A 12,647-nucleotide genomic window follows, 5' to 3' on the forward strand; every position below is an offset into this window, starting at 1 on the left:
ATAGTTTCAGTTTGACACCCTGCCCAAAGTGTGCCTCCAAATAACTGGGCTATTTTAAGATTATTACCGATTTCTCATTTTTCTGACAATTTACAAATCCACTGCTGGGCCTACCAAGAATTGCAACCTTCAGTCTACAAGGTGGTGATCCAAAGCAACATTTAACAACTTATTTCTAGTTTGGACAAAAAAGTACATTGTGACTGAATTAAAAATGTCATGTGCTATCTGCTAAGGGTTTTTTTTCCTTACACTAGGATTAAATCTTTTAAAACACAGAAGTAAAATTAAAAATCTAAATAGAAAGAGGCACCTAAATAATCTGCCTTATGAACAAAATGAAGTAAATTGCACCCAACAGTACCAAAGACCCACTGAAGTGGGTGTTAGTATGGCTACAATGAAACTTTAGGCAATAAGAGTGACAAAAAGCGAGCAGGAACAGTTCTGGATGGTAAGTTATACATGTACAAGTTAACATTGCTATTACCCTTCTTCCGCTCCCTGCTTAGAGTCTGTTAACTTAGAGCTTGTGTTTATATATATTGTTCCCAGAGAATAAGTGCATATCATATGTAAAAATCAGTGTACCATGATTTATAAATAACAATTTGAACATAAAACATTCACAGTGAGTTCCTGATTGAGACATTAAAATTGTCTTTAAAACATTGAATGCATGATGTAAGAAAAAAATCCATTATAAAATATGTAGTATAATACTGGCTACTGAACAGCACTTTAGAGTAATTCAGAATTTTTTTTTAAACTTTGGCCTGAATAAAATTCAATAGCAGTAGTTTTAGTATAATGTTTTCAAGAGTACTTTGGCACCTATACTATATATTGTCAATTGCTTTATCCTTCTTTCATAAGGCTTTATATGTCCTAAATACTAAAACAATATTGGAATTAAGTTTATTTAAGTAAATGTGATTTTTTTTTTTTTCTTGCTAGGCAGTGCTATCTGTCAGTATTTGTTACCTCTGAATAGTTGTTGCATATTTTGAAGTTAATAAGCACAAAAATAGCTTCCCTGATATTTTTGTACAGTAACATCTGAAATCTGTGGTAAAAATGTACAACTCTTTTTTATGAAGAACATTTATGCATCACAGATGTCATATTACACTGACAAGATGACACTGTGCTTGAGATGTAGTGAAAATGCAAGTCTCAAAGCAGAGAGTGAGGAATTCTGGGTAATGAAACTTCCTGAGGTGATCCTGAAAACAGCGATACAGAGCATTCTGCACACTGTTAAGTGAAACAAAAGAAAAGCAGAATTCAAACATAAATAGGAAAAAAAATCTTTAAAAAGAATCAAGAACCAAGAACGTTCCAGTGTCACAGCTCACAAAGAATTTTAAAAAATGTCATGCTTAAATTTCCAAATATTTTTCAGGACACATCAAACCTAAATATACTTTAGTAAAATAAATGTATGCAACATCTTGAGAAATGGAGGTAAGAAAGCTCTAAAAGGGAAAAATAAACTTTTTTTCCATTTCATAATAGCACTTGAACACCACAAGCTAACACAAGAAAAGCTAAAAACACTGCTTGAGGAATGGCCAATTTACTGTTGGCATTAAGCATAGCTTACCCTTTTTAAATAACACAGTGAATCTGAAATACATTATTACAATACATGGATCAATTTACTATTCAAATTTTGTTAGTGTTCTCAATCTTATAATTTAGCAAATGTGGAATTGAGGTATACCTTGTTGAGGGAGGTTAAAATAATGCTTGGAAGCCTCTTTACTATATCCCACAGATTACTGTTTATGTACATATAACAGCAGCACATTAAACATTCACAAGCTGTGTCATATTGGCATTACAATAGTCATTTTATATAAACACAACAGAAAATGCAATAAAAATTACCCTTTTTAAATCTGAAATGAAATGTTTTGATTAAAAAAAAGTAGCAGTAGTTCATTTAAGGAATTAGTCTTTTCTGACATAATAACAAATCTGATGTCAGTTTTCAAAACACTCAATTAGCCCAGTATAGGTCCTTATTTCTTCATTTACAGTCTGTCCTTTAAAATATTTCGCCACTTTTCCATTAGTCTTCTGTTCTTCAGGTACAGGCATGGAATGAAATTCCTCCCACAGATCCATGTTGAAGAGACTGTCTTTAAAAGTGACATTCCAAAAAGACCATTCCTGTTTCTTGGCCAAAACTCAACAATAACAGTAAGCAGTCTTGGCAGCCTAGCAGCTCTTCATCAGAGTCCTCGTAGTGACTTAAGCCAGCATATATACCCTGTGCAACTATCATAGACTGGATTCTTTGGGAGGAAAGTCCACGTTTGTTACCATGGTGACCACTGTCACAATGTCCTCTGTTGTTATAATATTAGTCAGTCTCTGCATCTGAATAATCCGTTCTGCTACACAGCCAGCTGATAACCTGGCTTCTGCATCATGATCCCAACATTCTTCTATTGTCTCACAGAGCACTGCCATTCCCTTGTAAGAAATAAAATGTATGTTTTAATTCAAATCAATTTGAAAGAATTTTAAATATACATTTCAGCAGTCGCAGAGATATTCTACTTTAAATATTGTTGGAATATATTTTTAAAAGCTTCAACAGACAAACCCATTCTGTAGAAATATTTTGTCTTTTTGTTAATGAAACATCCATAAATGAATACTATTATAAGCATAAAACCATCTGGTTTTAGACATATCAGTATTCTCAATATATTACTTCAATACGTACTGCGTGTTTCTGCCAACATTCTCTTAAAATAGGCCTCTTCTTTTTATGTACTACAACCTCCTGCATATCTTCCAGGGATGGATGTTGCCCAACTTCTTCTTCAAATGGTAACATATACTCATCCACTGGACCTGCACATACAAGAAACAAAATTAGTGCAATGTATGTAATATCTACTGTTCTTCTATTTATATAGCACTGTTTTTAGATTAAAAATCAATAAAGATTTAAACCCCCCCCCCAACATTTTTCCACTACTTCATCTGTTGCATACTTCAATTAACCACAGACTTTCAGAAATGTTACCCTACTTATAAATGTTAAAAGAAATAAAATATTTTGGATATAGATAGTAAAAAAGGAAGTGGGAGAAACAAAGAACAAACTGTTTCAAAACAAAATGTATTAATATATAATAGTGTGAGAAACAACATTCTCTCCCTGGATGAAATCAGCACGGTCTCCGATGTGAAACAGCAAATAGTTTTATTTTACTCTCTTGCAAGAAAGGGTGTAATACATACAGAGTAGGCACACAAAGCTGACTTAAGCTTTATATTATAGTTTATTCTTTCATTCTGGTCCCTCCTATCTACGTGCCCATTTGTCATGGTAGCGGAAGCTCCTATCATTAGACAACCAATCAACTTTTTACTACTGTACTTCCTTTTTCTATGCCTCTGTTTACTTCTCCTGCTCTTCCCCTCTTTCCGGTGACCCTAACCTTATTTACTTTTACACATGCTCATGTCCTTCAGTTAGCTACTGTCTATTCTAGCAGAGTCTGCGTTCTGTAGTTGCTGAGACAGTGTGCTCTCAAGCAGCTACAAGAAATGTCTTATCTTCCTCTTATTTGTTTTTCAGGCAGCCTGTCAGTTCTTTCTCCTTCCTCTCACACACTGTTTCTGCATGCATCTGCAACAATTGACACCAGAGTATTAGAAAAAGTATTATAAAAAGTTCCTGTTTTAAAACCTTATTAATAATAATAATAATAACAACTTTATTCTTCTATACCGCCACAATCTTGCGACTTCTAGGCTGTTTACAATCAAGAGTGCTGGACATTCAGCGAAATACAATAAGTAGATATTCAGAGGAGATACAGAGATCAGAGACCTCAGGAGGCAATAGTATAGAAATACAATTTGCTGAGCGAAAATGTAATATGTTACAGTAGTCCTAGGATTAACGCTTGTACTATGAGTTTGAACTGTTCATTGTTGAAGTATTTTCGGATTTGTCTTAAGTTGCGCATGGTTGCAAATGCCTTCTGAACCGTTTTACTGATTTGCATGGTGCAGCTGATTTGCATGGTGCAGCCTTGTCTATCAATATTACCAGGAGTTTTAGGTTGGGTTATAAGGGATATGTGATGGAGTTTATTTCTAGGTTTGTTATGGTTGGGGTTTTATTTCTTTCTAGAAGTAAGAATTTGGTTTTGTCTTGGTTCAGTTTTAATTTGTGGTCTCTCATCCATTTTGACAGTTTCTAGTGCAATGTGTAGTTTATTCATTGTGTTGGGGGTGGTTTGGTTGAAAGGCAGGAGGATGGTGATATTGTATACATAGCTGTATGATGTTATGCTTAGTTTGTTTAAGCATGTGCTAAGTGTGGCTATGTAAAGGTTGAAGAGTGTTGGGAATAGTGGGAAGCCTTGGGGGACTCCGCAAAGGTTATTCTAGGATTCTGATTGTTCATTGTTTGCTTTTACTCTGTATCTTCTTGAGCGGAGGAATCCTTCAAACCAATTGTAGACTTTGCCTGTGATTCCTATTGCCTCCAGTGTTTGTAGTAGAGAATGACAAGGGGAAAAAAATTTGGCCCCCTCACAGCGCCCCATCTCTGTGACCACCGACCTCCATCCACTGTCTGCCTTCTGTGTCTCTTTCATATACTCTGTTACTGTGTCTCTCCCTGACATCTCTCCCTCCATCCCCCACCCCCAATTGGACTGACACCCATCTTCTTCCCTCCGCTCCCCCCATAGTCTGGAATCTCTCTTCCACGTTTCCCTTCAGTATCTGTTCCTCCCTACCCCACCTTCCCCAGTTCCCTTCAGTATCTGTTCCTCTCCACCCCACCTTCCTAAGTTCCCTTCAGTGTCTGTTCCTCTCCACCCCACCTTCCCCAGTTCCCTTCAGTGTCTGTTCCTCTCTACCCCACCTTCCCCAGTTCCCTTCAGTGTCTGTTCCTCTCCACCCTAACTTCCCCAGTTCCCTTCAGCGTCTGTTCCTCAGCACCCCACCTTCCCCAGTTCCCTTCAGCGTCTGTTCTTCTGCACCCCACCTTCCCCAGTTCCCTTCAGCATCTGTTCTTCTGCACCCCACCTTCCCCAGTTCCCTTCAGTGTCTGTCCCTCCCCACCCCACCTCCCCCACCCCACCTTTACTCCCTTTCTCCCTCCCTGCCCCTTACCTTCGCGGCAGGCAATTTCTAAATGTGCTTCCTACCAGCAGCTGGAGCATTGAAATCGCGTGTGGCTGCAGGAAAGGTCGTCTCTGATGCAACTTTACGATTTCAACGCTCCGGCTGCTCGTAGGAAGCACATTTAGAGAAACTGCCTGCTGCGAAGGTAAGGGGCAGGGAGGGAAATGTGGCAGCGATCGGGCTGCAGCGATCCATAAAGAGGGAGGGAGATGCTTGGGTGGCTATCAGTAAGGAAGGAGGGAGCGCAATCGGTGACCGCGCGCGTTCCCTCCCTTAACTGCAGAGACAAGGCCATTCAACGCTCCACAGGGCGGTGAATGGCCTTGTCCCTGTAGCTGCGGTGAACACTGTTTTCTCCCCCACCATTTCGGCGGGTTACACGTGGTCACCCACAGATAACAGCCACCGTGTCATTCTCTAGCTTGTAGTAGGATGTCATGATCTACTAGGTTGAATGCTGCTGTGAGATCGAGCTGTATGAGTAGCATTTTTTTTGCCTTTGCTTAGGTGGTGTTTCGCTGTGTCTAGGAGAGAGACTAGTAGCGTTTCTGTACTGTAGTTGCCTCTGAAGCCTGATTGTGAGGGGTGAAGTATGTTGTGGGTTTCTAAGTAGTCGGTGAGAAGTTTTGCTACGAGGCCTTCCATTAGTTTGATGTATAGCGGTATTGAGGCTATAGGTCTATAATTGGATGGCTGATCTGTTGCTCCCTTTGGGTCTTTCAGAATAGGGGTTATGATGATTTTGGTGAGTTCTTGTGGAAATTGACCCTCTGTGAGCATATAATTAATCCACCACATGAGGTGGGTGCAGAATCTAGTGCTGGCGGCTTTTAACAAGTATGGGGGACAGTGGTTGAGGTCGCAGGCTGCATGATTGTATTTTTTGTAGAGTTTGTCTAGGTTGTGCCATTGTGTGTCTGGGAAATCTGACCCATTTCTGTCTGCTGCATAGGCCTCGTTTTCTATAGGTGATATTGAGATTTCGTCGAAGTGGTTTGGGGTCCAGTGAAGGTGTTTCTGGCTGTTGATATTTTTTTCTGAAGAATTCAGCCAATTGATTGGCTGTGGGGGGAAGGGCAGTTTTGATGGCCAAGTAGGGTTTGGTGTCTGTGAGTTCCTTTAGTAGTTTGAAAAGTTTTTTGGTGTCTTAGATTTCTATGCCTATCTGATTGGTGTAGTATGCCTTTCTTTTAGCCTTTGTTTGTATTGTTTGTTCAGTATTCTCCATGTTGTTTTTGTGTGTTCTCGGTTGGTTTTTTTCCATTCTCTTTCAAGACGTCTGCATTGTCGTTTGAGTTGCAGCAGTTCGTTGTCAAACCATTTATCTGAGCGTCTGCAGATTCTGGTCTTTTTCTGCGGTTGTGTCATGTCTTCGAGGATGGATATGTTTAGGGTGCACCAGTGGTTAATGAAGTCCTTTGGGTTCCATCTTGTATCACGGTGTCTACTTTGTTCCAGAATTTAGGTGGCTGCACTATGCAGGTGAAGGCTTCCTGGGATAGTAACCATTCTCCAGGATCCAGGTTCTTCCAACAGAGGAAATCCGCTTGTACATTGTCCACTCCTGCTATATGTGCCGCTGAGAGTGCTAGAAGATAGGCCTCCACCTATCGAAACAGAATTTGGTTAAGTATACTGAGCAACTGCCAGAGCCTAAGTCTTCCTCTGGTATGGGCTCTATGGCTTCCAAATCTAGCAATCTGCACTTTCGCTCTGATTTTGGCCTTTTTCTGGCTTCCCTGCCAGGAAATCTATAAAAAGGTCCAGCAGAGAACCAAAGAACTTGAGCTCGTACTCTTTCTGTATTATTTCCAGCACCCAGTAATCTGTGGTGATTTCCTCCCACGCCCCCAAATAGTCTGATAACCTTCTTCCGATGCATAGAGGCTCAGTTGACTGCTTGGCATCATAATTGCTTCTTTGGAGCTGGGGTGGAGCGAGAGACTGAGGGCACCCGATTCCTCCAAATCTTTGGAAGTTGGAAATGATCTCTGACCCAAAGGCCCTCCAGAGAACTGGGGGTAGTGCCTGGAAGTTCAAAAATTATCCCAAACAGACTCAATAGGGGCTCGGGGTCTGTCTGGCAAGGATTTTGGCTTATGATTCTGCTCACTGGCCCATAAGATCATTCAGGCTTTTCCCAAAAAGTATCTGTCCCTGGAATGGCAGTTTACTTGGGGGTTGCCTTCGAGGAGGAATCCCTCCACCCACTGTCTGATCCATAGCATCCTGCGGGCGGAAATGGAGTAAGCTGACATCTTGCTCATGGCTCTGAAAAGGTCATACAAAGCATCAGTCAGGTAATCCACCACTGTCATTAAAAACTGGAGATCTTTATCCACGTTGGTGTCTGGATCATGGCACAACTTAGAGTGGCAAGCTCAGGCAACAAAAGAAACCACCTCTGTGGCGGCTTTCATCCCTGAGGCCACTACCTCAAAGAGCCTTCTGTGCACAAAATGTAATCTGCGGTCTTGGTCATCCTTCAAGGCTACACCACCTTCACCGGGAAGGGAGGTACATTTTGTAACCTGCATTAACCAGTGAATCCACCTTTAGAGTTACAAAAAGTTGGTTGAAGGCAGCATCCATAGGATAGAGCTTTGACATGGCTCTGGCCACTCAAAGGGGCCCCTCCAGAATCTCCCAATGATCCATAAACATTTTTGTAAAGTCTTGACGTGGGGAAAACAAGAGGTCTGGTGCCTTAGCAACATAGAAGATGACGGCAGAAAAGGGCTACAGCCCATCAAGTCTGCCCACTCTGCTTACCCACCCCCTGTCTATGCCCTAATGACCTTGGTGCTGATCGTAAGTGAGCACTGTTTGGTAGAGGACTGAAAAAGCCCCTAGCTTCAATTCTTGAAGGGATTCTGTGATCATTCCCATAAGCGCTGAAGGCTTAAATAGCCTGTGCATAGTTAGGTCCTTGCCAAGGTCTGGAGCCGCCCCAAATCTAGATCCTGTCCTCCCAGGAATGCAGCAGCATCTCCTGCAATAGAGGACCCTGACTGGGAGAGCAAGGCATCAAAATAGAATCAGTATTGTCTGATTCGTCATCTGACCGAGTATCCCCAACTTGTGCATGACATTGCTGCTGGGGAACTGCACTCTTGGGGGGGAAAACCTTGGAACTAGCAGGGCTGCGATTCCAGATGGTTCCATGTAGCCTTTGTTAATTATATAAGCCTCAAACATCATATTAATAAATTTAGTGGGAAATCCCTGAAATCCAGTCTGCCCCTGTGGAAGCTGCTTAGCTCCTTTTTGGGGCTTCTACTTCCATCTCCTTTTTGGATTGGTCTCCTGCCATATCATGGCTGTTTTGCTGGTGATATACAGTGCTCCCCCGCGAATTTGCGGACCGCGGTCCCGATCATTCGCGGTATTTTCCGACCACAAAGGGGAAGGCAGGAGAAGGCAGCCAGAGCGCCAGCGAGTGAAGGAAATCACTCGCGGTATGCTCTGACCGCCTCTTCCTGTACTTAAGTTGGGCCTCACCAATCAGGAGTTGCATGTCAAAGCAGCTCCTGATTGGTAAAGCCCGACTTTAGTACAGGAAGAGGTGGTCGGAGCATACAGCGAGTGATTTCCTTCACTCGCTGGTGCTCCGGCTGCCCTCTCCTGCCTCTCCAGCTGCCCTCTCCTGTTTCCCCTGCCTAAAAACCGTATTCATGGTTTTTTGACATTTGTGGGGGTTCCTGGAATGTAACCCCTGCGAATATCAGGGAAATACTGTACTTGCACTGCTCCCCGGGTCAAATTTGGACTTTTTTCCTTGTCCTTGGACTGACTGGGTACTAAAATTCAAATGCCATTCACAGTAAAACTTAACTGTGCTACCCACTAGAAACAAATGTTATCTATCAACCGTGTACACACCTGCAACACAAAAGCTGTATTACCTTTATGCTATGTTTGTACTGTGAATGCTGCAATATCAATTATGCTATGTCCACTAAGTTTGTATTTCTACTTAAGTCTTGTCCTGTCTCAACTGTGAATGTACTTTTGTAACCCGTTCTGGGCTCCTTTGAGAGGGCTAAATAAATGAATGAATGAATGAATGAATAAATAAAATACTAACACTCTCCAAGGGACCAGAGGAAACTAAACCAATGACTCCTACCTCCCTTATGTGTGTCATATGGAACATGGATACTCCTCAGACTATCATCCACCACTAATGGGGCATGAATCTGAAGTATCCTGGTCTGAAGAGTTCATCCCACCTGTTACACCAGAACGAGGTGTTTTGAGGCAGATAGCGGCTTTTAAATTCAAACCAGGAAATTCAAGATAGCCACAGCAGCAGCAATTTTAGTGCCAAAATAAGCCCGGGGAAGCTACATTGAAAAATTAAAAATAGTGGTTTGGGGATTTTAGAGGTGGAGGAACATCTCTTTAACCCCAGAACCCCAATTTGGTTTGTAAGGTCTGTTATTTATTGTGCCATGCTATGTGCTGAAAGCTGCAAGAATGGAAGTTGCAAATAGCTTACAGGGAGAACCTTTGCCTTAACAAATCTAGAATCTGGACTGCTTGTGTCTTCTGACTGCATCTCAACCCTGATCACGAAAAAAGTTGCCATGGAGCCATGCAGTCTGCACTCAAGCCCAATTGCGGACAAACTTGGGATGAGCCTTGTTCCCAAGGGAATGGTACCTGAGCCCCCAAACTGTTAGTGCAGGCTGTTCAAGTGGGTGCCCTGTAAAGCAATCTGTCCCTTGGAAGCAGACCCTCAACCTCAGAGTCTGCACTCTTCCGCAACTAGAGATGCCCCACAAAAGGGATCCTCTTCAGCACTGAAAGCATCGCAAACTTAGTGGAAAAAATCCTCAAATTTAGATTAAAATAAACATGAGCAGAAAAACAAGCACCTACTGTCTTGCTTGTAGGAAGACAACTGAGGAGTTGAAGGACAGCCCAGAGGTAAGGGAGGAAGAGCAAAAAAAAGTATGCAAATGAAGCTCCCTACAAGAGTTCTCACAAGAAGAGGCTGACTACCCACCGGTTGAGGAATAGAGTACCTGTCGAACTATCATTTGCATTATCACTGTGTTTCACATGAATCATGGAAAAAAAATATTCTGCTTACCATCTGAGGCGGTGCATCGTGATGCCAGCTCCCACAAAACCAATCCCATTGCATACATATCTATTCTCAGAAATGCATCCCTTTGAAAGTTTATGGCACCCTCTAAAACCTCTGGAGCCATATATCTTCGAGTACCAACCTTAAAAAGACCACAATGTATTAATGAAAGAAAGATACATTTTTATTATCAAGATACAGAGTGATTTCAGATGTGACTATACATTATACAGTCAAACCTCGGTTTGCAAGTAACATGGTTTGCAAGTGTTTTGCAAGACGAGCAAAACATTTTCACATATCGTGACTCACAAACCGAGCGTTGACTTGATATGTGAGCACCCCCCCCACTCGAACCGGCATCGCTCCCCCAGCAAACGCACCCCCCCTCCCCGCTTGAACGGGCATCGCACCCCCATGCTGGAAGCGGCATCCCCGCTCGTCCAAACAAGCCCCTTACCCCATCTGGCACAGGCACACAGCACCAACCCACAGGATGTGCTGGTGCCAGTGAAGTAAGATCCCGCCTCTTGCCTGGGCTGGGCCTTGAGCATCTGCGCATGCTCAAGGCCTTCTGGCTTCCGGCTCTCGTTCTCTCCGAGATTGAGTTTGGGAAATAGTAGCATGATTGACTAGCGAGTGTCTCATATATATACATATATATAAGAGACACTCGCTAGTCAATCATGCTACTATTATTTCAATCGGGTGAAGTATAAAACAAAATGATTTGCATGCCACAAAAGAAAATTACAATAACAGTTTATTCCATTTAAGATTATCTTTTATAAACTATGTGCTATTTTTAGAGGCATACTATTAACATGACAAATGTTTTCCAACAGGTGTACAAGTATCTTTGTCTAATTCAGCCTTATAGGGGAGTCTCAAACCATTTTAAGTATTTGTTATTATAGAGTTAAGCTTTGCCTCTCGGAAGAAAGACTGCAATAGTATTATTTTTCTGCTTCCAATCTAAGACCGATGATAGCTTATTTAAACTCTAATCACATCTTGCTTTTTATTCTCTAGTTCATAAAGCAGTGATATCACTCAAAATGTATGGGAAATGTGAAAAACTTATCTGATGAAAAGTAAAAAAAATAAATCTATTTCTAATTTTTACCATTTGCCAGCATGATCATATAGCCTTTCACTTTACTGGAGAAAAAGCCAAAAGAGGCCTCTATGATGAAAGCAATAATCCAAGGAAGCAAGTTGTGAGGAAAAGATGTCAGATCACTCAGCTGCAGACTGTACTGTAGCTGATGACTCCTCACAGATAATATGCATCCCCATTTTACCATGTAATCTCAGGCTTCCCTTAAGGTTTTTAATTTTGCTTTTTTTGTATGTTTCAATACATGTTTTTTAAATACCTTATTAGGTCACATTTATTTGAGGTAAAACAGTCTGATAACCCTTTTCCAAACATTTTGTCTTCTGTTAACTATTGCAGCTAACACCATAGTATTCTATGAATATAGAACAGTGTTTGGAGGTATGCCTTTATTAACTAACTAGTGCTTTAGCCCGTTACATTTGTTACAGTAACGGGTGCTAGAATAGCCCCACCTATACCCTGACCTTGACTCTAACCCCACCCATGCCCCGCCTCATAGAAACATAGAAATAGACGGCAGATAAGGGCCACGGCCCATCAAGTCTGCCCACTCCAGTGACCCTCCCTATCTATCTTTGCGGATAGATCCCACATGTCTATCCCATCTGGCCTTAAAATCTGGCACACTACTGGCCTCAATAACCTGAAGTGGAAGCCTATTCCAGCGATCAACCACCCTTTCAGTGAAGAAGAACTTCCTAGTGTCACTGTGCAGTTTCCCGCCCCTGATTTTCCACGAATGCCCCCTTGTTGCCGTGGGACCCTTGAAGAAGAAGATGTCTTCTTCCACCTCGATGCGGCCCGTGAGATACTTGAATGTCTCGATCATATCTCCCCTCTCTCAACGTTCCTCGAGTGAGTAGAGCTGCAATTTCCCTAGCCGCTCCTCGTACGGGAGCTCTTTGAGTCCTGAGACCATCCTGGTGGCCATTCTCTGGACCGATTCCAGTCTCAGCACATCCTTGCGGTAATGCGGCCTCCAGAATTGCACACAGTACTCCAGGTGCGGTCTCACCATGGATCTATACAGTGGCATAATGACTTATGTATGTATCTCGTTGTAAACATCTCTTACTTCTTGTTGTAAACATCCCTTACTCTCATTGTATGTAACTTGTTGTAAACCGCTTTGAACTTATGGTATAGCGGTATATAAGAAATAAAATTATTATTATTATTATCTTCGGGCTGCCAGTCAGACCTTATATGCCCGACTGCACCTCCACTCCTGCAGACCGACAGATTCACACTGGGACAGCC

The 12,647-nt window shown here is 42.0% G+C and overlaps 1 protein-coding gene across 1 annotated transcript in view; it reads right to left on the reverse strand.

The window, feature by feature from the left end:
• Positions 1 to 507: 507 nt before the first annotated feature.
• ACVR2A (activin A receptor type 2A) overlaps positions 508 to 12,647 on the reverse strand; it is a 162,069-nt gene continuing 149,929 nt past the window's right edge. The window contains exons 9-11 of the mRNA XM_033945599.1: positions 10,268 to 10,406; positions 2,741 to 2,871; positions 508 to 2,484 (exon numbers count right to left, since the gene is read on the reverse strand). Coding sequence (XP_033801490.1) covers positions 2,290 to 2,484; positions 2,741 to 2,871; positions 10,268 to 10,406 — 465 coding nt within the window. The 3' untranslated portion in view covers positions 508 to 2,289. The remainder of the gene's footprint in view (positions 2,485 to 2,740; positions 2,872 to 10,267; positions 10,407 to 12,647) is intronic.

This window comes from Geotrypetes seraphini, chromosome 5 (genome assembly GCF_902459505.1).
Source record: "Geotrypetes seraphini chromosome 5, aGeoSer1.1, whole genome shotgun sequence".
Lineage (NCBI taxonomy): Eukaryota > Metazoa > Chordata > Amphibia > Gymnophiona > Dermophiidae > Geotrypetes > Geotrypetes seraphini.